The 25,795-nt window shown below is 41.1% G+C and overlaps 1 protein-coding gene and 1 long non-coding RNA gene across 3 annotated transcripts in view; both read right to left on the bottom strand.

Annotated features, from left to right (window-relative positions):
* AACS (acetoacetyl-CoA synthetase) overlaps positions 1–25,795 on the bottom strand; it is a 36,977-nt gene that overhangs the window by 7,865 nt on the left and 3,317 nt on the right. For both annotated transcript variants that reach the window (XM_052691190.1, XM_052691189.1), the window contains exons 2-12: positions 25,537–25,640; positions 21,871–21,991; positions 20,041–20,154; positions 12,679–12,776; positions 9,884–9,998; positions 9,272–9,353; positions 8,302–8,449; positions 5,405–5,485; positions 4,215–4,339; positions 353–417; positions 40–162 (exon numbers count right to left, since the gene is read on the bottom strand). In XM_052691190.1, coding sequence (XP_052547150.1) covers positions 40–162; positions 353–417; positions 4,215–4,339; positions 5,405–5,485; positions 8,302–8,449; positions 9,272–9,353; positions 9,884–9,998; positions 12,679–12,776; positions 20,041–20,154; positions 21,871–21,991; positions 25,537–25,640 — 1,176 coding nt within the window. The remainder of the gene's footprint in view (positions 1–39; positions 163–352; positions 418–4,214; positions 4,340–5,404; positions 5,486–8,301; positions 8,450–9,271; positions 9,354–9,883; positions 9,999–12,678; positions 12,777–20,040; positions 20,155–21,870; positions 21,992–25,536; positions 25,641–25,795) is intronic.
* LOC128084746 (uncharacterized) lies at positions 23,840–25,530 on the bottom strand. Its single transcript, XR_008208669.1, has 2 exons — positions 24,790–25,530; positions 23,840–24,387 (listed from the first exon to the last, which is right to left on the bottom strand). It is a non-coding gene; the product is annotated as an uncharacterized LOC128084746 (long non-coding RNA).

Genomic DNA, 25,795 nt, shown 5'->3' with positions numbered 1-25,795 from the left:
ATGAACAGAATTAAGATGCATATAGCATAGAAGCATCACCTGAAATGGATCCCAGGAGGACACTGCTCTTTATGTGTTTGTAGACATACTCATAGCTTTGAGATTTGAGAGGCGATCCTGTAGACAATATAGTATGGAGCGTTTGGAGGTTGTGTGTTTCACCTTGAAAGGAGGAAATCCACAAACTAAGGTCAGGTTGAATCTTCACAAGAGTTTGTAACCGTTCAACACTACAACCCACAAAAATGAGGTAAGATTTGTTTGTGACAAGGGCTGGAATCTGAGAAGAAAGGCAGGGCAGAGGGTAAAAAAAAAACAAACAAAGGAGATGCAATAGCTTTCAGAAGCTTACATGGTTTTAAGTTTTTCTCTTCTAGCACAGCAAGCCACTTGGCACCCGTTCCAAGGATGGTGATCCTAGAGGGAGAAAAAGTTTAAAAGTTTTACATATTTAAACACACTAAGATTCAGAAGGTTGGCAATCCCCATTGCAGTAAGCAGAGGCTGAAGGCACTCCATGCATTGATTAGTCAAGCAATGAAGTCTCCTAAAGCTTTAAGTGCAGGGGAGCATTCCTTCGAGCCATCAAAATAATTCAGACCACACGTCATTTCTGTAGCTTTGAAACTTTTAATTCTATCTTTAAATATTAAGCAAAGCCTTCCCACCTCCTGGAAAAGGTTCACTTTCATTTACAGGAATTCTTAACTGCCGAACGCTCCAAAGACCTCACAAAACGTTACAACATTTACCCCATTAATTGGGCATAATTGCCACTGAGCTGCTTAACACAGACCTGCTGCCTTGTTACACTGCAACATAGCAAAATTTTGCCGTTTTGGGGCACAGTGTAACAAAGAATACTTGCCTCTGAACACAGCAGTCGGGGATTTGCTCTGTAGATACGTGTTCCCACTGATGGAAGTCTGAGCTGCAGATGTCTAACTGAACATGAAGCTTGGCCTAGCTAATTTAATAAATGAATTCTGTCACTGCAGTAAGTACATGCAAAGGCAGTATTCAGTACCTGGCTGTACGTATCCTTGAGGGGGAGGGGAAGGTTCAGGGAGAATTCCTATTCCAGCTGCTTTTGGCTTCTCATTAAATCACAGTAATCCTATGTTACAACAGCCAGTGCACACATTAAAGTACAGACATCATGCTTAGCATCTCCAGAACCAAGCAGACCATTCTATCTCCCAGTTGCACATCACTGGTCTTTATGACAATGCAATCAGACCCAGAGCAATTACATTAAATAGGACGTTCACAACAACACTGAAGGCACTGTGTTAAATATTTCAATTAATGTAATAAATAAAATACAGCCTTGAGAATGTTGTCCATTTCGCATATTGGACAAATTAGAAACATGACACTCCTCATATCTGTACCCAGAGCAGTGGTGTGGAGAACAACTTGTGCATCAGCAATAGAAGTACTGAACTGAGCAGACAGCAGGAACTAAAGTTCAGAACCAGTGCACCCATCCTGCAAGATCTGAGAGAGTTCTGGGATCTGTTCCCTGTGAATGCATGAGGGATGTAATCTTCTGTGTCTAATGCAATATCTGCAACTCTGGCTTTCTGATCAAAAGGGACCTTTTAATACATCCCTATCTTAATGTATTAAACACCCAACTGAACACTGGGGGGGAAAGGAAAAGAGAGGGAAGACATTTACCTCGGGCTGATGCAGGAAATGCAGCCCAGAAACACCACCTCCCAGTTCTTACATACTTTCTAGAAAACCCACACAAACAGCACAGCACAGCAAATCCTTCCCAATCCTCCAGAAAAGTAATCACTGCATTTGCAAAAACTGAGCTATTTTCTGTAATCAATGAAAGCCAGTTTAAGAAATCAGCAGGCTGAAATAGAATCCTTGTTTACTCCTTTAACAAACAGGCTCTGAGGTGCCATTAATCTCAACAGGAACCAAGAGAAAGTTTAGAAAGTTGCTCAGGAGCCTCCTGTTCATTACCATGGAAGTTACCACAGATACAAACTGCACAATAGCACTATTTGATAGAGCAAATTCTCAGCTGCTTCAAAACACTGTTTTTCAACATAGTTCTAACCATGAGCCACTCCCATTTGTCATACAGCAACAAAATGTAGCAGAATATTGACGGGAAGGTTCAACTTCTACCACCACCATCTGCCTCTGACACTGTGAGCAGACATCATAAAAGAGGAGGCATTACTTTCAGAGCAGCCCTGGTAATTTTTGGTACTCAAATCAAGTGAAGGAAAAAAAGAGAAAAGAGCTTTCCAGTGCAATTTGAAACGAAGGCTCTACTCCTTCCAACTCCATCAGGGGAAGTGCTAGCTGCATGGTTCTGCTGACCTTCAAGAAGCACCGCTCCCTGCTGATTCATTTTCTGTTACAGCAATAAACTCAATCAATAACAAGAGCAGAAACAAACTAGGATAAGGGCTATGGGCTGAACGCACAGAGCTAGGGCAACACATACATCAGTGTAACCAAGTTAAAACAAGATCCTATCTTCACTCCAAAGGCAAGATGCAAGGTAGAACAGCACTTGAGATAATCACACCATTTCAGAAATGGAAAGAGAGCTACCCCACTGCCATCAGGGGTGCCTTTCTTCACCATTCAGGTGGATGAGATGAGTTGAGAGGCTTCCACCCTTGGGCAGGAAGGAAGAAATCTCTCCTTCATTTACCATGCAGCCCAATCACACCAACTAGTTTTACTCTTGTAAAAATCTCTCCTTTTACTGTATCTTGCTTCTCTTCCATGCTTCAGGTTACTTCTTGTTTTACAGATAGAATACATAATACTTCTCTATTTTTACAGTCTTCCTCTCTAGCACATACAGAGACAAATCTGCTTTTATTTCCTTCCAAATGCTACATAACTGATGGGTAATTATTAAATACAGTTCACTTAAATAGATCTTTCACTGATGTCCACAGAAGTAACTCTTGCTGAGCAGCACGACAGCATCTTTATAGCACCATCAAGATAACCAAAGGAGAGCATGGTGCATCTTCAGTAAAGTGAGGAAGTCTTAACATGTTGAAGCTTTTTTTTTTTTAATATGTAACACATAACTGAGTTGGGAACAGACTGCATTATGAAGCACCACACAGATGGCCACCGCTTTTAGCACCAGATTACAAAAGTGAGACATGCAGACACATTTGAGATATCTTCACTTACTTTTTGGCATGTAGAAACAATGCTTAAAAATAAGCCATCTTATTTCTTGAGTCTACATTTCTGCCTGTTCCAATGCTTTTTAGGGGGTTGTGGGTAGGGGAGGAAAGTTGTGTTTGTTTGGTCTTTTTTTTCCCAAATGGAAGCATTCTAACAAGATATTAACTTTCAGTTATAATACCCAGTGACTAAATGACAGTCTTTAAATATTACATGGCACAAAAGACAGAACAAAGTTTAAATTATTAATGATCAAGAGTCAGAAAGTCAGGCTTTTGGCATCCACCTTCTACAACAAATTAATTTTAATTACCAACAAAAAAAATTATGCCCATTTTACTATAAAGTAACAGCACTCAGATCTACACTCCTTACAGCTTGAAAAATGGGTGAATAGCAAAAATCAAAGTTTAACCAGTGTACTCAGCAGCTAAATAGCACCACAGGATTTCAGTTGTTCACCTGATCCCTGTCATTTTCCTGGGGTTGGACAGAGGGCACTTTGAGCACTGTTTGCTACAAAGAACTTTGTAAAACAACTACAAAACGGCTAAGAATTCAGCACTATAAATTAAAAAGCAAAATATGGAAATATAAGTAGCCCTGCTGAGCCTTTCCAGTAAACTTCTGTCTTGAAGTAAACATGTTATATTGAGTCATACATTGAGCTGCTTGAAACAAAAGATTCTTAAAAGTTCGGAGTGTTCTGAGAAATTTCTCTTCAGATTGCTCCCAATTACTGCATTTTGAAAAGGCTGCTCTTGAAAACTGACTACTGAACCAAAATTCTTTGTTTGCTGGGAACCCAAATGCCTGAATCCATTTTTAAATGATCAAACTTTGTCTCTTCTGCTTTCAAAGACTGTTTATAGTATGAAATTTAAAGAATCTGTTCTACTCAACATCAAGCCAAAACTGTGTCACCCCACATACAAGCTTTTGACCAAGAAAGCATCCTTAATGGGGTTGGTTTCACGTGAGCATTTTAACAGAAGCAAAGACCATTTGACTTAAGATTTGTTACCTACCCTAGTCGGTCAATCAAGTCCCAGAGCACATTTGGTGATGGGACTAGAGGAGATCCATCATACAAAACCACTGAAGCTCCAGTAGCAAGCGCCGTCACCAACCAGTTCCACATCATCCAGCCAGTCTAGAACAGAGAAAATATCAAAATTACTTTCTATCTTTGTCAGCTACTCGTCCACTTTACTGGCAGTTCTACCACAGGCCCAGGAGTATTGCTGTCATACAGCTACAGAGGAGCCAAGGGCAACTAGAGAAATCATGACTTTTTGCACAGTCAGCTGGCACAAAGCATGCCTCTTCCCTTGTGCAAGATATGCCATCTACCCCTCCATTTTCCTCATCCAAAGGTTTGAAAATTAAACCAGCACGTGAGTTTATATCTCCCTGCTGATTATCTCCAATCACACAGTTTAGAAATCAGAAAACAAGGCTGGAGCACTGATTCTCCTCTCAAGACTGGATCAGGCACCCATTACTGATGAATGCTCATAACGTATCCTCATAAGTACCTATTGAGATAGGATCCCACATCTCCCTATACACACAGCTTTAAAGCACGAGTCACAATATGGAACAACATTAGGACAAGGTAATTACAGTTCCCCTGCAGAAGTACTGCAGACCAATTAGTGGTGTCAAAGTTTAGAAAGGAACACGAGGAGAGACATGAGCCTTCTCACACTGTTAGAGAAGACTGCAGAATCATTTTCTTCACTACAACAACGTTAAAGAAAACACAGCTGAAGTCCTCCAAAGGTCACTCAGCTTTATTCCTTCCCTCTGCTGAACTCAGATGTGCAAATTTTTCCTTCTCCATCAAAACAGAACAACAAAAAATTCTCATCTTCAGTACGGTCAATTACATAAAGAAGGAAGGTAGAGTCTGTTTTGCAGATTAAATTGATGAGGAGGTGAGATCAATGACCCTAACAGGCTGTAAAAATAAATTAGTTTTCCTCACTAATTAGATCAGAAACATTTAATGTGACATTCATCAGAAAGGTCAAACTTTTCACCTAATATTTTATTTATATATTTATGTAAATCCCAGTTAAACAGGATGGCTCTTCACAGAGCAAGAACTAAAAGTACATAAAAATGAACTTGTAGATTTGTGGGAAAAACTCTCAGACTTGTAAGGAAAATGCATTAAAGGCTTTTTAGAAGTGCCTCAGTGAGCCACACTTGCCGTTGTGTAGTACATAATGATGTCACTGCTGGTCATGTTGCCATGAAGAATGTGTTCCTTCAGGTGCTGTATTAATGTACCCTGAAAAAAAAAGTGAAGTAAAAAATTAAGTTGACATAGAAAAAAACTGACAGTACTCAGTCTTCCAAAAACTAATTTGTCAGGATGCACTCCAGGATTACTGACAAGCATTTCCTCCTAACCACAACTGAAGTAAATCCCAGGGCCTATCTAAAGCAGCAGCAGCAATTGCATTCTCCATTTTCTCACGTAACTTTCCAGACTTTCTCATAAGACCTCAGCAATTCCCACTGCACATCACTTGTAATTTTGTGGAGTAAACAGCTTTCTTCCCTTCCAGCTCTATTCAGCCATCAGAGTTGCAGAATACTCCATGCAGGCTATAATTTTCACAGTATGGCTTCACCAATCAGATTTGCCAGGTAGGTAAGCAGGAGGATTTTATCTTCAGTACATCTGGGCAGGTTGGAGGGACCTACAGCTGCTGTGAACTGTAGCAGCTATCATTTATTATTCATACAAATCAATTTTCCTATTAACTCTCAAGAAACAAAAGACATAACCATACATATAGCTTGTAAATATTGAACTAACTAGCAATGTGGAAAAATCTCACTGTCCAAAGCATCAGCATTAACAGTGGAGCAGTGAAATATCTTCTTTTCACTTCTGTTTGAGATCCAGCTGTACTTTCCTAATCATTAACATGTAATATGTCAAGCCAAGGAAGTTTACAAACTACTTCACTGAGTCACTCCACTGCAGTGACACAACATGCTTGATTTTAAAATAAAGTGGAGTTTGCATTTTTGTTTTCCATTGATGCAATGAGTTGTAGCCTCACGGCCATGCAACAAAATTTATGCTAAAAGAAAAGAGATTACAGATAAACATTCGAAATGAAAAAGTCATGAGAACAGCACACACTTTGGAAAAAAAGGCAGAAAACATCAAATAAAACTAAAGGAATAAATCTGATTTTCTCTCTGGTATGAGGTCCAAATTCACCTGCTACTGCTTGGATATACTAAGCTGTCACTATGCTGCCATCTAGCTATACACTACTGCTATCTACATTTAAAATGCTTGTATTTCGGATGTAGAAATGTTATGAATAACTTCTCAGCTTTGCCAGAAGAAATCCAGGTGTTAACATAAATATCCCATATACAAAAGTATGCACTCTGGAAGAGCCACACCAAGTAGCAAAACTGAAAACCAAATTCAGTTAAAATAACATTTTGCTTTCCTTTCATTTAGTTATTACTTTTTCACAACTCTGGAGCCAACACAAAGGTGTGTTTTTAATCTAATAATGACTTTAGGCACAGGCCATGAACAGTTTCCCAAGGAAAACAAACTTGTAACTCTGATAAAAAAAAAATGAGCGTACTCTGGAAGAGCGCAATGAAGTTCAGAAGCTTGCAGCCTAACTTGCTCTCTCATGCTCATTTATTCAACTTGCTTCACTTCCACTTCCTTACAGCACTAGTAGGACACTCAAAATACATCTTAAGCATTTAGCATTACAGGACATAGCTGGCAGCTGATAAAAACCCACTGGTCTGGGTGCCTTCACTATGCTTAACATGCAGCTAATGCAGTGCTGAGCATCTGGAGTGTCAAAGATCAGCCAGGGGCACTGAGGCTCCTGAGTCACATCATCAGCACATAAAGATCAGTGCCAAGAAGTGAGGCAGTGCAGAGAGCAGCATCTCATGGCTGCTGGTCCTGAGTCACAGCGTTTTGTTCAACATTCAGGCAGCATTAACTGAAAACATCACTGGGATGAGGAGCAGGGGCAAAACTGAGAGTGAGCAAAGTGGCCACGTGGATAAAACAGGAGGAGAAAACTCCTCAACAGAGAGGAATCCTGTTGGCCAATCCACATCTGTGCTTTTCATCTCCCAACTGCTTATCATGCATCACTGAACAAAACACCTGCCCTGCTCCTGCTAATTCATTTCTGCAAGTATTTAACCAGGCTGAAGCCAGCAGAGCTTCCAAACAGCTGTCAGACTTCAAAATGCATTTCCTTCTTTCTCCAAACATAGGACGTGGCCCAGAGGGATTATTTCACATGTCTCACACTGCCTGGTATGATCTCCTATTGCTACTGTAGCAAAGCAGAATGTTGCAGGCAGTGTGGAATTTGTGGGCAAACATTCCAGCCCTTGGTATCACAGGGAAGCAGTAACACACAAAGTGCATAAAGCAACCCAGCCTTAGGGCTGTTTGAATGACTCTACAGGTAGTCTTGCAAGATGCTCACCATGACTTTCAGAGCAACTAGCAGAAGCAAAGGACAGGAGCTAATAGTTACACAGCTTAACTACTACAAGTTGGCATGAGGGTTCTAGACAGCACCTTCTGCCTGCCTTACAAGTAGAAAAAATCCTGCCTTTAATGAAGGGCTACACCAATAGCAGAGAAAGTTTTAACGTGCTCTGAACTGACAAAAACTTAAGATCACTGAAAAAACTGAGATGATAAAGTGCAAACTCCCATGAGTCTCAAATTTGACAGTGTCCAAAAATTGGTTCCAAGCAGCCATTCAAGTTCTTTCAGCTTGCTGCTGCAAGCATCAACTGGGCCACTTCTACCAGCTTTGTGACACATACACATTCCCAACAGCTGACATCTCTGAAAGATCTCCATAGCAATCAAATTATTTTGTTTCCTCATTAGTCCATATTTGCTTTCAATCAGTCAACAATAAATTTGAAAGTTTAATAGTGAGCTACTGAGAAATTGATTCCTGTCAGTAATCAATTCCTCCTTGAAGTACATTAAGATTTAAGATGCTGTTAAAGGAAAAAAAAAACACAACACAGGGAGTCATATACAGATAGCATAGTTCCATAGGGAAGACATACCCCTGCTGAATGCACCATGCATTTTGGTGCCCCAGTTGTGCCTGAGGAATACATGATAAAGAGAGGATGACTGAAAGGCAGCTGTTCAAACTCCAGCTGGGGTGCCTGGTCTCCTTTCCCAGTAGCAAGGAAGTCTTCTAAAAAGACACTGCATAAGAGGGAAGAAAGGGAACATCTCAATGCTTTGTTTGTTTGTTTTTTAAAGCATTACCTCAACTCATATGTAAGATTGGCTCTATACCTGGTAGCTCTTTTACTATCAACTATACACACAAACTGTACATACTTTTTAAGTTTTAGCTGTTATTCTGTTTAAATTGCTAACAGCTCTGGAAATGAGTGTCTGTGTGTTAATTGGTGTTTTGCTTAAAAAAAAATAATAAAAAAAAAAGAACAAGGTTATGTGCAGACCACAAAACACATTACAGTGTGGGTATTATCAGGATATTCTGCCTACCATCACGACAAAGCCAAGAAAAGGCATCCCCTGACCAAAGCAGTTTGAGATGGCACACAGAGAGGCAGAAACTGCTGCCCAGCCAACCTCCTTCACACGCCGAGTGCAATTCAGTTCAAGCCTTGATCACCTTTAGCATGGGGACTGTGTTCCAAATTAAATGCCTCCCTGCATTCCCTGAAGACAGAAGAACTAACAGAGAAAACAAGGGAAACAAAGAATGGAAAAATCCAGATCTTTTTTTTTTCCCCCTGTGCTTTCTCATCCATCCCATGATACATTTCTTGATTTGGAAGGGAAAGATCATGAGCCTTCATCTGAGAACTATTAATACCAACAGGTGGTTAGTAGAAGTAACACATCTATAGAAGCACAATACCTATTTCAGTATGGACCCACCTCAAGAAATCTGGCTAAATCCTAGCTTTCATGAGTTGAAAAGGTCATACATTTTCAAGAGATAGCAGAATTCATCCCTAGCTCAGAGATTCACAGCTCAAAAGCTCCCATTACCTGTTTGGAATCTTAGAGATATCTATAGTTTCTCTTGAGGAGACATAAGGGATCACCACCACTTTTTTTAAATCTGGAAGCCCTGGAAGGAAGAAAGAAAATATTGACCACATTCAGTTATATAAGTCTTTGAAATCCATTTGCATCACACAGTCTAATTTCCTATTGCTGAAATAATTCTGATGCACAGAGTATTGATACAGTTTTAGACATTAAAAAAACTCCCCAAAAATCCGTTAACTACAATTATTGCCAGCCTTTAAAAAAAAGACCTAAATGTAAAAATCAAGTTTCAGTGCTGTAAAACCTTTTCAGTTGTTTTCAGCAGCACTTCACATAGGCATAAAAAAGCAGCATTAACAGCTCCTGTTCCCCCACTCAGACTGCCAGCTAATGCATGCTGATAGAGCTATCAACAGATTTAAACTAAGCCAGCAAAAGACTATGTTAAAATCCTGCAAAAAAGTTTCCCCTCATATCAGCTCTGCAACTGTAAGTGGCCAAAAAGACTTTGTAAGGGAGCAAGGACAGCAACAAGCAGCCAAAGGTGTCATTTTTAGTGACAGTGGAGATGCAGTTATGGTATAAGATGCATGGTATGCAGTGAAATACCTTTTACCACACTAAGCAGCTTTTCCAAGTGGTTATGTTCTTTGCCATTATATACAACAGCTTCAACAGAGAAGATGAGCTTAGGCTGAATTTGAGAAAATCTGTCCAGCACACCCTAGGGACAAGGAGAAAAACAAGTTAAAAATGAATTACAAACCAAAAACCACTCGATGTTAAATTCAAGTGTTGTTTCAAGTCAGGAGCAAGGGTAGGACTTTGCAGAATCATGAAAAGGCTGCTTGTCCCTGTTCTTCACTCATCCCAAGATTTTCAAGCATAACACAATTCCAATAATCTATTTCATGTCTCCAACATCCATCAAATCATCTGCACTGAACTCCTTCCCAAGCTGGGTGAGTCAGGGTTGCAATGAAATAATTACAAATAAGAAGCTGACTGCAGAAGTGTGGAGCTCTGAGCACAGCTGATCTCCACGTTGTTCGGAAAGCTCTCTGAACACCACATGTGAGGTACAGGGGTACCATTAAAGATGAATAGCAGCTGACTGCTGAATGCCACTTTAACACACTTCTTCCTCAACCACTTGAAGGAAAATGCTGTCTACTATGCAGAAAAGCATGAAGGTGCATTTCCTTTTCCTAAATACACACATACACACACGGTGACAACACACTGACATCTAACTATATCAATTAGCTTTAAAAAATCCCCAGGTTCACCAACAGAACAGGTTTTTAATAAAGCATTAGCACATTAAACTCCAAGGGAGTACGGAATCAAACTTCCATCTGTCCTAGGCATGTCAGCATGCTCACCCCTCTGCAACAATTCTGAAGAGCTGACCGATCAACGCACACAGTGTGCATGTCTGTGTGATAGACACACATGCTGAACACAGATATGCACCCCAAATCCACACTGCCTGTTTAAAAACCAGAGGCTAAAGGTACTGTAGCAGAGGAATGAAATCCGAAGCCAAGTGTGGATCAGAAACAGAGGTGACAACAACTCTCAGGGTCTTACTAATCCTGCTAACATACCCAATCAACTCATTAGCACCGGCAGGATCAAATCCCACAGGGCAGTTTGGTGTGATACAAAGGGAACACAAACAGATGGAACGTGTAATTGCTACACTGGAACTTTAATCCAACCAGATGGCTCAGCAAGGAATTGCTTTCATGAAAAGCCCAGGTACACCAAATTCAGCTCCTTCTAGTTGATGGGCCTCAAGCCCTGCGCTATGTATTGTGAAGGACCCCACGAATTAAGCCCTTTGCTAAGCCTTACCAAAGGCTCCTCACACATTTCTAAGAGCAGATCCTCTTTCTAAACTTACATACCCATTAATTTCTTACATACACGGGCCAAAAAGAAGCACCTTCTTGTTAATTGCACTTAAATGAATAGCAGGGACAAGAGAAACGAAGCTCAAGGTGCCAAGGGCAGTATTCTGTGTGGGAGGAAACTCACTGGTCCCCTGACAGCACATTTCCTGAATGCTTACAGTCTTTGGATGTATAGCATTCAGAGCTTGCAATGTGTAGGCAGCTCTGAAAAGAGACAGTTCTAGAATTCAGAAAACATACATACACAATCGGTTTGGAACGTCGAAAATGTGACGCTATTTCCCCAAACACAGAAAATCTTAATTTATGTTAATGAGACTAATGCGAGTGCACAGGAGGAACACTTACTCCTTCGGGTAGGAGTCAATCTCCCTGAGGGGCTCTCCTGATCTGTTGAGATTTTAGGGTTTGAATTCAAGCCAACACATGCTGCCAAGCCAAAGGAGGATAAGTGATACTGATAGCAGTGCAGCTCCACAGCTAAGTTTCATTAGAAAAACCTATCACAAAAACAAAACAAAGCTGGGTGCTGAAAATAACAGCACATCAGCATGGACAAAAAGCATACCAGGACTCCGTAACACAAACAAGATGAACAACCTCTCCCCAGATGAGAGATGAAATCACACCATAAAGAAAATACTCCATACTGTCATTTTCTACGCAAGCAGAAAATATCTGTAGAACAGATTGATCATTACATGCTGCAATGATTTATTTTTTTTTTAATCATTTTTCTTTCCCAATGTCAGAACCTCAACTACAAACCAACGGAATGCTGCTGCCCTCTAGTGCTAACCCACAGCCAGCAGCTCCATACACACAACCAGCTACTGGGACCATGAAGTGAGATTGAGGGGTATACACTGCCTAAGAACTCTGGTAGTTCCTGCATTCTGCAACGTACAAACAGTGTATTTTCCAATTGCTTTAATTCAAACTATTAAAACAGAAGAAAGATTCACGACTCTATTTTAAAAGCAGTTTGTTACTGTTAATGATGTGCTAAGGGCTATCCAAATAAAGCAGAAAGTATACCCAAATCTTCCAGAGTATGCTGTAATGTCTGTTTGGGTATCATGATTTTTTTTAGCCTTTTTTTCTCTATTCTTCCAATTCAGTTTTTACTCAGAAGCTACAAAGTCACTCCACATACACTTGTCACACTCAGTACTCATTCCTCAGGGCCTTGAGAAAATGAGTTGACAAGATGCAGCAAAAGCTCACCAAGATTACGGACTGCCTGAGAGTCTCCCAGCACTGAGTTTGTTGAAGATTCTCAAACTGCTGGGCTGCAAATCCTTACTGCCATCTGAAAACATGGGGCTTTTGCTCAGTTTGTAGCTGCTAGAAAAAGAGAATCCGGTGTGCCACAAGGTGGCAGCAAGATTAAAGTGAACAGAATCCATCTGCCACTAATTTGTCCTCCTCACGGCTGTCAAAAACAATGACAGCTTTCCTGAAATGCACAATAGGGCTACTCACGTTAATGCCAAAGTCTGGTGATGTTGAACTCCAGATAGCACCAATACTCGCCGCAGCCAGCATCGCCTCTACTGCATGAATGCTGTTTGGTAAGTAACCTGTGGTGGAATTTGAAGGGTTAGAAATGGAACAAAAACTACCAAAGCTTACAGGAACTATGTGTATAATAACCAGTTGGCACAGAAAAAAATGAAAGTTGTAGTCTGAAGTATCCTTCAACTCTGCAAGTTTGCCACACAGTCATACTGTCCTCCTTCAAAGTCCATGCAGTTCATTCTTGTGTCACTAGATTGCCATTTATAAAAAGTCATATCAAATTTTATAACTACAGAATAATTTCCAATTTACAAAGATTTCTACTCAATTAATGAGGCTTCCAGGACAAGAGGGTAGCACATTGAAGAGAGGAACTAAGAGAAAATAAATGTATGGACTAAGTAGGTTACATAGAAACTCTGCACAGAGTATAGCACCATTGCAGGTCAGGGTGTTAGAAACAGAGCTGTTAGGAAAAACAAACACCAGGAAGGATAGCTGAATCCTCAGCAGTGCTTAGAAAGGCAGGGCTCTCAGAGTACAAGGAATTTGGCTGCTGATCTTGTAAGGTACTCTTATGCAAACAGGTAACGTCACAGATTTCTGTACCCAGCCATTTAAAGTGCCTATAGAAAGACATATTTCTTTCCTTTGCTTGGCACAAATGACAAAGAACATTGTTAGCAGATCTAGAGACTTCTATTCCTGACTTTATTCTAATTGTAACCAACGGGTGATTCAATACGTACAGTGCATCAGAAAACAAGAGTCTTCCATAAAGGGACACGAAGCACGAGGGTGGCCAGTGTTTTCTTCAAGTTTTTCCTTTGCATTTGAAGTACGTTTATGATCAAAAGCAGAAAAATCAGCTTCACACACAGCTGAGCTGTGTGGTAGAGTGTGGTAGAGACTACCAGAATCTTAAATGGAAACAAGCAAAACCGGAGTGTGAGCTGATAAAGGAACATGGTGGGACGAGCCCTGGAACATTCCAACACAAATGTAAATCCTCAGCTTTACTGCTGGCTTGCAGCAAGCCTTCAAGATTTCAAGTCACTTTATTAAAGCACACAGAAGAAATGAAAGTCAAGTTAGACTTCCAATGGGCTCAACTGGAGCAGCCCTCCACAAAGCCTGCCGTGGCACTGAGACTGGCTCAAGTGATCAGAGTCCAACCCCCAGATCAACAGCATGCAGCTGAAATTCACACTGAAACCACCCTAACACAGATCAAAGATCTGCAGTTTCAGATAATCCTTTCTAAGCAACTGAAAGATGTCCAAGTACTTTAAAGAGGCAAATGACAGGCCTAATTATTTGGACATCTGATTAGAATTCAGTGTTTGAAAGCAAACTCAAATGGCCTTCAAAATGCTTTCCAAGCCATTTCTACAAAGGTGTCGAGCACAGGGAGATCTTGGACTTCTGAGCAAGTTGAAGCACTGCTGAAGCATCTGCCAGGCAGCAGAAACCCAGCAGGGCCAGGCACTTCTCAGTGAAAGTCATCCATGGAAGTTTATGGAGATATTTTTCAGGACAGGAACTAAATCATACATCTTAACAACAGTTTAATACGTTTTAACTTCATCAAGTTAGAGGGTGCTGAGCTTCATTCCTGTCAATTTTTCTACTCAGCTTGAAAATCTACCCTAAATTTAAAAGTAATAGATTAGAATTTTCTTTGCTGTGATTCAAAATCTTGAAATCAGTTTTTCAAACCAGCTTGACAATTCAGTGAGCTGCTGTGCTTCTGGGAGCAGCAACTTGGAAAACAGCGTTATGATTTGGGCTCAACAGCTTATTTAAAAGAAAACAGCTGAATGAAAACCTCGTATCATTAAAAAGCAAATTACTCCCTAGAAACATGTACACCTTCTAATGCTTTGTTCAGGGAAGCTCTTATGTACATAAAGTGCAGCTAAACCTCAAGACCATAAAGCCATATCTACTTTGCTATCTCTTCGTTAAGGACACAAGTTTACAACATGAAGTACAGCATCCCAAGATTTGATTTTTTTTCTTTTCAGATAAATCTCCATCCTAGAATAACAATTTGAAGTGTATGAGCCATTTTAAACCACCGACTGCCTGACGGAAGCATTTATTTTTAATTGATGAAAAGTAATTCCACTGAGCCTTTTTTTGGAGGGGGTTTTGCTGTAGCACGGCCCACAGGTAAGCAAAAGATGTCTCTTCAGGCTTCAGAGCTGTTTGATTACCTTGCCAGAGCTTAGGAGCATCTCTTACTACAGGCAAGTTCTCTTCACTCTGAAAAGCCCACAGGGCAAGTACACAAATCTCTGCACGTTGTGTTGAGCCAGACAATTCAATCATTACTCCCATCTGTCAGATGGCTTCGAAGTGGTGTTTGAGCAAATCAGCCAAAACTGCCAAAAGGTACAAAGCGTGTAAAGCAACTTACTCTGCATTCCTCCACCTTTATCTGATCAGTGTAGGCAGGCAGCCTGGTGAGCAGGAATTTCACCAATCTGTCACAATGCCCAACAACTGTGAGTAAAGATGTAGTTCTGTTCTGGAAAGAGATTCTCCCAACACAGCACTATAAAAACTCATCCTGCTCATCTCTCAATGGCTCCCAAATTTAAGTGACACAAACTGCATCTCCCCTCAATCTTTCAGATTAAAACTGGATTCTCAGAAATAAAAAGTGATTTCTTCCTTTCTCACAGAGATCCTGCAAACCAGTTATAGCAAGCATCATGCATGACAAACTCCCTGCATTTGGTTTATGCCCCTTGAGGTAGCAACCAAATCCTTAAGAAGGGGCAGAAATGATGGTCTGTTACTGGAAAGGAGGATTTTCCTTTGGGTGATCAAGAAAGCAACTGAATTAAGGGCACAAAACACAGGAGCTGGGAACTCACAGCAACTGGGGACTGAGTTTGTAGTAGCAGGGGTCCTAGCAGCAGCACTCCTCCCCCATAAGTACACACAACATTTGTTAGAACAAATGAAATAAAAACCTCCAGGAGAAAGTGACAAAAGCCTCCACTAAGCAGGACAAGTGATCTCTTGGCTATACTGTATGGATCCCTTTAAGAGGCACTTACAGCCCCATCCGTTCTGGACAGCATTTGCTGTTCATCACTACTTACTCAACCTAGCATATGCTGAGGTTAGATTCACCTGTTCATTTACATCACAGTATTTTATCAGCAAAATAGGTGACATCTCTGGTCCAAAAATTCCTGGCACAGTCATGTTGGCAAAAGTCTCCATTTCCTGTGAGTGCTGTGCACAACTCCCCTGAAGGCACCCAGTGGCTCAGAGCAGAGTGTGCACTCAGCTGCACAGCATCCAAACGTTTCTAGCTGTCTGGATGAAAAAAGCAGGCCTGGCACCAAAGATGTACCACAAGCCTTAGGAGAACACACTGGGAGGACGTCAGGAGCTGCAAGTAAACACTCTCCACGTCTCATGCTACTCATCTACATTAGCTCACAAAGAAAGTCAATTCAAAGACCAGCCTCTCAGCTTCTCTTCCTGACATTAACATAAGATTTTGTACTCCTGTTGGATTTTGAAAGGGTCATCCCACCTAGCATTACTGTGGCCTGAGACTATTAGTAACACGCTAATCTTCTTACAAAGCTAGCTTTAAAACCCACGTAAGCAACCGGGCTAATGCAGTTACTATAGATAAATTACCAGCTTTAAACAATGTAACTCATTGATGTTTTGTTAAGGATTTTTGTGTGAACACACGGGGAAGATTAGTTTGTTGCACAGCTGACTTGTAAGAGGACAAAGCTGGCTATAGGATAACAGCAGCAGAGTATCTGGAGACCCATAGCACAGATACTTCCAGTTTCTTTTGACTTGCTCAGCAGTCGTTGCTATTTGCCAAACAGATGGCCAGAGGGAGACCACAAGCACTTCCCATTTGGATCTGTGTGACTTGGATTAGCTGTTGTACCTGTCTCCTCCAGCTGTTCAGACATCATGGATGATATTGCAATGCATCTTTCGAACAGAGATGTTTCACTGTGCTTCTGTTTCAATTGTGTTTACTATTAAGTGCCATCTCCTTCGTGATAGAAATGGAAGACTAAGAAGAAATCAAACTGATAAAAGTGCTGACATTGCTGCCTGTCCACCCACACTCACCCATCTCCAACTTAAATTGACTATTGCTGTCATGATGCAACCATTAGCTGTACTGATCAAACTAGAGGATATGTTAAGTAATGGAAAGTTAAACTAGTCTTATCTTAGAGATGGCGAAGAATGGAAATTAAATTCACAAGAAAAAAAAAGTAGCTATAATGGTCCTGTGTGATCCAAACAGCTCAAGACTTCAAGTAACTTCATGAGAAAATGGCAACAAAGAGCATCAGAACTTGACAGGCTGAGTAGGAGTTACACAACTGAAATAAAATTAATAGAATATGTCCCTTCCATTTAGAAGCTGATTTTCCAGAAACAGCGAAAGCATGCCCCTTATTATACTTCCATAAGCTATGTGAAGAGTCACACTTTATGCCATACACTACAAATTTTGGAAGAAATCAGGCCCCTGTAGCTTTTGGCAAACACTGGAGAGCCTCATCTTTGATACCACAAGGGGCTGTAGGACTGAAGCCTTCCCACCCAACACTTCTCTTTCTCCCATGTTAATTTGGGGTTTGGAAAACAGCCAATAGATTCAGCCTCCAACTGCAAAGTCGCATTTCAACTCTCCCGAGGACTGCCAGTATCCTCTGGCATAGGAGAGACACATATGAACAAAGCTGAGACCCAATTTAGTGTGTGTGTGTGTGTATGTGTGTGTGTGTGTGTGTGTGTGTGTGTGTAGCTCAATTGCTGTTAAAATCCCCACCAGATTTCTTCCAGGCTGAAGCTCTCCCTAGAAAGGGGCCATCATCCAAGGCAATGCAATCTGTCAGTCAGGAGTCTTGGGTACCAGGGACAGAGAGAGAGGGGGAACTGTGCAGCAGACTGAGTGTTTGGAGTTGGTAGGAGTTCATCTGACTGGAGATTGGTGAGGAAAAATGTCTCTCAGCAGCCAGAGTAAAGGGGGAAGTCAGGGAAAAAATTAGAATGCAAGATATCACAAGTTTCATATAAAATGAAGGCATTTTGATAAACCCTGTTCTTAAAGGAGCAATCGAAAGGCAAGGCTAAAAAAAAGAAAAGGTAAAACCATCACTTCACAAGGAAATCCTAGAGCTGCTATTTAGGAAGAAGTCTGAAAGCAGTTCACGTCACAATCTTGTAGGTACATTCGCTCTGACAGCAAGAAGTGGACAGAAGCAGCACAACCTTTACAAGTGAGCCAACCTGCCTCCCCCCATCCATTTTAAGTTGTCAGGAAGAGCACAAGAGTAATTTATAAGAAATTTCATAGCAGCATAACATTTGTGAAACTAAAGCTTCCTATAGTAATTCAAACATGCTAATAGATCACAAGGCTTAAAAGAGTTGAGTCAGAATACATCACACAACTTAATTTTTTCTTTGAGTTTTCAATGCATGCTTGCTTTTCTTTGTTCTTTGTTTAAACAACTGCAACCCTACTGCATTTTGCACCTCCTCTACTAGAAGTCCAGGCTTCCCATTGGAGTCAACACACGTTTTCTCCTCTGAGAACAGGATGCTGAAGCATACAGTTAAGTCCTACCTTTTATGTGCAAGGAAGCATTGACATTAATGACGAATTGTCAACAGAAACTTGGAATTGCTACCTTCTGCAAGCACATCAATGATTCCTTTTGATTAAAATAAGCAGAGGTGAGCCAACTGCCAAAACAAATAAGATTCAGAAGTCAGCCAGCCTCCCGCTGTGCTAAGCAAAATACACTCATTAGCTAGAAGAAATTGTTGTTGAAGTTATGATAATAGTAGTAATAATCATGCTAATAACGTTGACTACAATTACATTTAAATAGCACATTTTCTCTTCCCCAGCTACAGAGAATACTTCTCCTGTATATTAGAAGAGCTTAAGTTCTATTTGCTCACATGGTTTCACAGAGAGGCCACTGCTCCTCAACAAGATGTCAGATACAAATATGATTATGTTAAAATTGAAATGGAAACGAAATTAGATATTAAATTCTTCATTCAGGCAGATCTTCCTGACTTTGGTGGATGGTTTGTACTAGATTAAGGACTTGATTGTATGTAAAACAGCAAGCCCATAGCTGTGATAATTAAATGCTCAGTTATAAGCTCTGTAGAATATTCATAACATACATAAAGCATGAGATACCTTGAGTGTATTTTACAGCCACATTTGTAAATCATATTTATGGGTGCAATAAAAGATCATAATGCATACCCTTCTGGTTTTGAGGACGTGGGCTCAGGTTCAGGTTTATAAAACGCAACAAAACAAACCAAGTAGTTTCATCACTTTGGGTTTGCACCATACATGAATTTACAAAGACTTAGGACAGCTGCCAAGTATTGCTCAAACAACGTGTGATTCCAGCAGCCAGATGGATAAGCACACACAAATACCAGGTAGGCATCAGGGAGCTTCAAGGATACTGCAGGTTTGACTGACAGAACCACAGAGTATGTTAGAGAGTATGCAAAGTGTATACATGGAGCAGATCAACTGCAGATCAAAAACAACAATTAAAAGCAAATGAACTTAGGCCAGCTTCAGTAATGCCTGCATACAAGCTGGTCATAAGAAAAAGACATTTGTATGGAAAAATGTGTGTGAGTCTTAGGACTGAGAATCTTAGATTACTCCAGAAAACATAAAGAGTAACTGAAATCAAGCCAGGGCTCCAACTGCTAAGCCTGGCACTGGGATAATGTGACAAGCTACTGCTCATCAGCTTATTCACTACCACCATTCTGGTGGAAGTCCCTACTCCCCAAAGCACTGATGGCACAAAGCAGTACACATCTGTTCCTCAAGAACTGCAGCTCACGATGCAGTGCATTACCTGGGGCTGTAGGCACTGTAATTGCCAGCTGGCACCACAGCACACAACCTGCCATCCTAATTTCCAGGACTGTCCCAGTGTGACTTTGCTGAACCCGGTGAGTCAAAGCTCAGCTAGATGCAGCCTCCAGCACTTTTGCTTCTATGGAGCACTTATGAAGCAGACCTTAAGAAAGCCATGAATGAGGTATTCCCCTTCCCTCTACAGCACTTAACTTCCAGGCTAATCCAAGTTCCTTCTCTCTAGAAGCATGACATACAAAATTAAGGAAACAGTTCTTTTACTCCCTACATTTAGACTGTTTCTATGAAATAGAAATTCATAATCAAGTGTTTATAACTCTGCTCATCTGCTATGTCAAAAAAATTTTACCTCCTCTCCTTTAAAAAAAAAAAATACTTACCCACAACTCTGTCTCCTATTTTTACTCCCATCTTTCTCATGGCTGCAGCATACAGAGCTACGGCTTGTCTCAGTTCTTCAAAAGTCACTTTCAAGATTTCTTCCTTGCCTTCCTCTGAGGAAAGATTTATTAAAACAACCAGTCACAAAACATACACTACAACCTGGAGTCAGTAGCAAGCAACTAATTATGGAATTAAAAGAATATGAAGCAATTTTAGGAAACCAGTTTCCACTAATATCTGCTCTTCTGGGTTTTCAAGTTCTTCCTTTGCCTTTTGCTTTGATGGGAACCCAGCATTAAGTCATATTCACTCATCAGACGTGAGAAACTTTCTTAGAAATTGGAACGTCCATCTGAAAATGCAAGCTGTCCACCAGAGAGGCGTATTCTGAAAGAGCATTCAAAGCAGAGTGCACCTACCAAGGCTACTTTCTAACATGGAAAGAACAGCCTCATTCTCCCTACTTGCTCCACTTTCTCATGAGGTCTAGAAAGAAGTTATAAGGTGTTAATTCTGTTTTATTATGCCAGATTGCTGATGAGAAAAATCACAGGACTTCCAATATGTTTTTCTTGGAGTATCTGTGTTTGCCAATATACCACAAAGCAAATAAACCAAACTGGACTCCATTCACCTCTGAGAAGGTCTGCAGGAAATTTTTATTCCTATACTGAATGTCAGATGCACATAAGCAGTTAATAAATCACTCATGAAACAAGACGAACAAGTTAAATGTTAGGAAAAGCAAAGTTTGTCATAAAGCCCTGTAATTCTTTAGCTTGGCTCCTGTAAACCATTTGGCCCATCCTGTTTCCAGTATCAAGCACTTCTCACGACAACACAGATCAAGAGCATAGCAACAGAAATGCACTGTGTGCTGTGGTCCAGCAGGGCTTTGCAGAACAGCTACAGTTATTTCCCGTAAGCAGTGAACAGTGCTTTCAATCTCTTGATTTCTTAGACCTCTGTTCAGGTACATTTAGTCCTACATGGAACAAGAGAGCAAGTGGTACTGGGGAGAAGAACAGAAGGAAACAGTGCAGTTTATAAACTGAGCAGCACATCTACAGATTTTGTGTTCCCCTAGAACAACGGGGAAGAGGACTGTGATCTTGACTTCATGACAAATGAAGGCCTAGGAAAACCCACAGAGCTCCCACAGGATCGACCCCAGTGATTTCAGGAGCCTGACACAGGTTTTTCCTTAAGCACCACTCTGACCTAGCAGTGATTGGTTAATGAAAAATACTCTGACTTAAGAGATCTTAAGAAGATTAAATATAGCAGGTCATGCAAAGAGGTGCAGGTGCAAGTCTGTCCCTCGCAATGAAGTAAATGCATTCACTCTCCTTGGGCACTGACACACTATTCAGTGGGAAAAGAATTTTGCTCCTTTTGGTATCATTCCCTATGATTGAGTTACACAAAGCACAGAGTGAAATCCATCGTTTCCTAACAAGAAACAAGATCTTTATGGACAATGTAAATATATATCAAACTAATAATTCACTGAGTTGCTAATAATTCCACCAATAATTTAAACCACTAGTATTTAATTCTACTTTTTCTAAAATTGCAGCATGTCTAAATTAACATTGAGAACTTCACCAAGGACTCTGCTGAGCTACCAACGTTCCCAGAGCATGTCTTCCCATTTTTTAACGAGCTGTACCCCCTGTATTCTGTGGAACTGCCACCTTTACTTCCTTTTCTGCTCACTGAAGCCCCTTTATTACAAGCTTTCATCAAAAGCAGGGCTGCTTTATAAGGCCTTTAACTCCTACGAGTTATAAATAAACACCAGAAAGCCCTTAAATCATACTCACTTGCTGCATACAGTGCAATTTTGTCATTGTCCTTGTGCTTCAGAAGATTTTCTGCATAGTTCAGGCGGCTTCCTTTAAACCACTCTGGGACATCTGCAATACTTTTGGACGTGTCAACCACCTGGAGAAAAGCATAAAACAGCCAGAGACAAAACTGTAATATCACTTCATGTTTAAGACCATTCTACAGACATCAGCTAATTCCAAGGAAGAATGATTGCTCCCAGTTTACAGATGGCAAACACTGCAACTGTAATTAAAGGCCTAGAAAAATTAAGGATTTGTCAGCAAAGAAAGCCAACACCAGAACAAGACTGGGAAGCATTCCTTGCTGACAGCCCCACCTCCAGACCAGCCTTAAATATACAAATGAACCAAAACACTGCAGCCAGACTGCAAGATGCATGCAAACTGCTAGAAAGCATGGAAGTACTCCACAGCTTCATTCAGAGAGCAAAAGCTTCAGCAGCCTGCACGAATCACATCACAAATGGCGCTCGCAGTTCTACCATCCTTGATTTGGTGTTTTCCCAAAAGCTGCCCCAATAACCCAGTAACCCTGTGTTAGGAAAGAACACAAAGAATTGAGAAATACAATACGCAGAAGTCCCCAGAACATATTCAGCTGAAACAACTCCCCCTATTGCCTTTAATTTAGTCTCAAATATTGAGTTACCTGTCACTAAGCTGCAGGCAAGCATATGCCTTTAAAAGCAGTGACAAAGAGCCCCTAACAATTACCCATGAGGGTCTGCAGCTCTCTTCCCTTCACGTCCCACTGTTTAGAAATTCCACTGCCCAACAGCACGCATTTTGTGCTCTTCACACTGCAGCTTTATTGCATCTGCTGTTTATTTTATAAGTTGTGCTTTTGAAAGCACAAAATGCTTTCAACAACAAAGCAAAACAGAACAAAATTCTGTTCATGCCCCTTCTAAGGGCAGCACCAGCAGAAGGTGCTCGACACAGACAGCCCAGTGCCTCAACAGAAAACACCCACAACCCCATGTCAAACTCAGTCCCTGTGGTACTTCTGCACATGCACAACTCGATCTCCTCAAGGAAGTTTCTGCTGCTTGCTGGTAATATCTCCTATTTATTTAGTCATTCCTAGTTTTAGCATGGATATGAAAAGTTTTGCAACAGCCCTTTCATTCACACTTCAGAGTCACACAATAAATGCTTCGCAAGCTCTTGGGGAAGGGAAGAAATTGTACTCTACAGTATTGCCAGCTGCAATCCTCATTAAATGAGGATCGTTAAATTTTGACTCCTACAGCAGGGGCATAAAAGGCCAATTTATGTGGTTAGGCAAACACAGCAAGTGTCAGCTGCACTCCCACATCCAGGTGCTGTTCTGTAACTGCTCTTCACAGCAATCACCACATCCTTGGCCTCAGCAGTTAAGAATAAGCACTGCATTGCAACACCCCCCCACACCACATTTCTCCCACATGAAATGGTTTGCTTGCCACGCTATCACCATCCCACAGATTATGTTTACCCTAAACAGAGATTACAGCTTTGAGAATATATTTGACCACGATCATGAAAAACTATCATTGCCTGGCACTGTGTACGTGGGATATTCTGTATGACCTGAAGAGCTGAGCAGCACACCTCATGAAAAGCAAGAGCAGATACGATCAGAATGCTCAAAGCAACCCTTCCACAGGAAGGTCAGCTGTCAGGAACTTCTCACAGGAGAAGGAACCTAAGTTTAGGCTACATTTCTCACTTAAAAACCAACAGCTACTTGCAATTTGACATAATGGCAGTGCTGCCATGTCGGGATGGCTTCATATGCTGTGAGCACCTTCGTTCTTGTCAGAAGTTACGTGGATACTTAACTCCACTGAGTTTAAATAAAACACTGGCTGCCTGTGTTATACACAACATTTTATTGTTATTCCAAGAATGACTTACAGAAGTAGGGGCTGTTTCTAGCCAGCAAAACAAGAGTCAACTCTAGTTTGTGAAAACTTTTATTCTCCTCCCAGCGTAACGCTTACTTCCACTGAGCAACAGGGATCCAGCCGTAGGACAAACGAAAGCTCTTAGCTGTCACACAACAGCTCTGTTACTGTGAGCAGCACTTCCTCCTAATATCCACCAGAAATTGATTAAGGGTTACCAGCAAGTCAACTTCAAGGCTTGACTCTAGCTTTGTGCCTTGAAGTTGAGCCTCCTATGCTCACACAGATGAAGATACAAACATACAACAAGCTCTGTATTACACCACGTATATTTGTTTGCAGTACTTGCCTATACAATGAACTTCATCTCTCCCCATTTAAAGACCCCACATCACAGCAAGCCCCTGCTTGAGAGTTTCCAGGCCATGGAATGCCTGCTCTACAAGAAGTCTAGTTAAAGCTTTCCTAGGCAACCCTATATTTCAGCTTTTCATCCTCAGGAAATGTCCCCTTTTAGGCTACAATTGCCTTTTTCAATCTTCCTTCCAGCTTGTTGATCATTGGTGGTGCCTTGAGGGACAGTCTACCAGAAAGATGAATCCTATAAGACAAAAGAACAAGAATTACTCTTCAGTTTGCTCAGAACAAAGGTAAAAGACAGTTCTGAACTGCTTGCTTAGGATAATTCACATTCTCATGGAAGTCTGGAAAATAGCCTTGCTAACAGCACAGAGGAAGGCAGGGTAAGGGATTATATCCCAATTACAATCTGGCTAGATTTTGAACTACTGCTTACAAAATAAGTTATTAAAATGACTAGTAGAGTATCTACCATCTTCAAACTGCACACTTAGGCTAGCTCTTGGGTTCTAAATTCACTCTAAGGACATTAAGACATCTGAACACACAGTTTCACAGCAAGAGTTCTGGAGAGAGAATCTCCTGACCTATCATCTCATGCAGTACAAAAGCTTGCAAAACAAGAAAAGGTAAAGAAACGTACCTGTTTCCACTGCAGATCTGCAAGCACTCCATGTTTTTGGTACAGATGGTCTCCAGGGATTAATAACCAAGTCCAGTTCCTTCCCTAGAAGTCCCAGGAAGGTTCTTCTGCATTAAGCTTTTGAAGTGATTAATCAACCCGTGCCTTCCTCAGATGAGAAGCACAGGCTGGTGCTGATATCCCATACCAGGACTGCAGACGGATTCCAGCTTTGTCTTCCATTTGCAAGAGGAAGTCTCCTTTGTCTCGAAGCAATGCTGCAGCAAGGTCTGCTATTCCATTTGTGATTGTGTTCAACTGCTATCATTTCCCCAGAGATATTTCCCCTACATCAGACTGTAGGTAGCTCCAGAACCAGTCCCACAGAACTGGTGGGTAACAGGTACACTTACCAGAAAAGCTGACTCAGAGAATACAAACATGAATTTGGGGGCATGCCAGCATTTCATGATATGCTATCAGCATAGCTTTGATACAGAAATCAGTTTATTGATAGACTCCTTACAATCTGCCAGGACTGCCAGGGTACTCGAGGGCACATAGCCACTAAAGAATGGTGTAGGACAACAAAACTTGGGGATTTCACTGTACTAGAATTTATCAGCAACGAAACACCACAATCTACTACGCAAGGAAGTTCAATTTTTCATATTAATGGAAGAAGGTTTCAGCAGCAGTTCAAAAGATCAGCTGTAAAAGTGGTTGATCTCCCCTCTGTGTTGTACTTGATTAGTAACAGCAGCTCACCTCATCGTACAGGCGAGAGCACACGATGTTACTGTACTTCCAGAATTCTGCCCAGAAGTCCGCAAAGGATTCCACTGACCACTGGTACAAGTCGTTGTAGTTGGCTAGAAGTAACAAACGGCTGTTAGTGTTACACAGAATTACAGGAATGTAGACCAACTATACTCAGGAATGCCCTAAATCCAGACAAACTGTATCACTCGTGGCTCAGCTCCGGCTGCAGGTCGCTCTGGGGAGCTGAAGCTGCTTCTGACCCGCA

The sequence above is a fragment of the Tympanuchus pallidicinctus genome, unplaced genomic scaffold, assembly GCF_026119805.1.
Source record: "Tympanuchus pallidicinctus isolate F22 unplaced genomic scaffold, pur_lepc_1.0 scaffold28, whole genome shotgun sequence".
NCBI classification, from domain to species: domain Eukaryota; kingdom Metazoa; phylum Chordata; class Aves; order Galliformes; family Phasianidae; genus Tympanuchus; species Tympanuchus pallidicinctus.
Note: the sequence above shows the minus strand (reverse complement) of the source record. Positions and strands in the feature narration are given on the sequence as shown.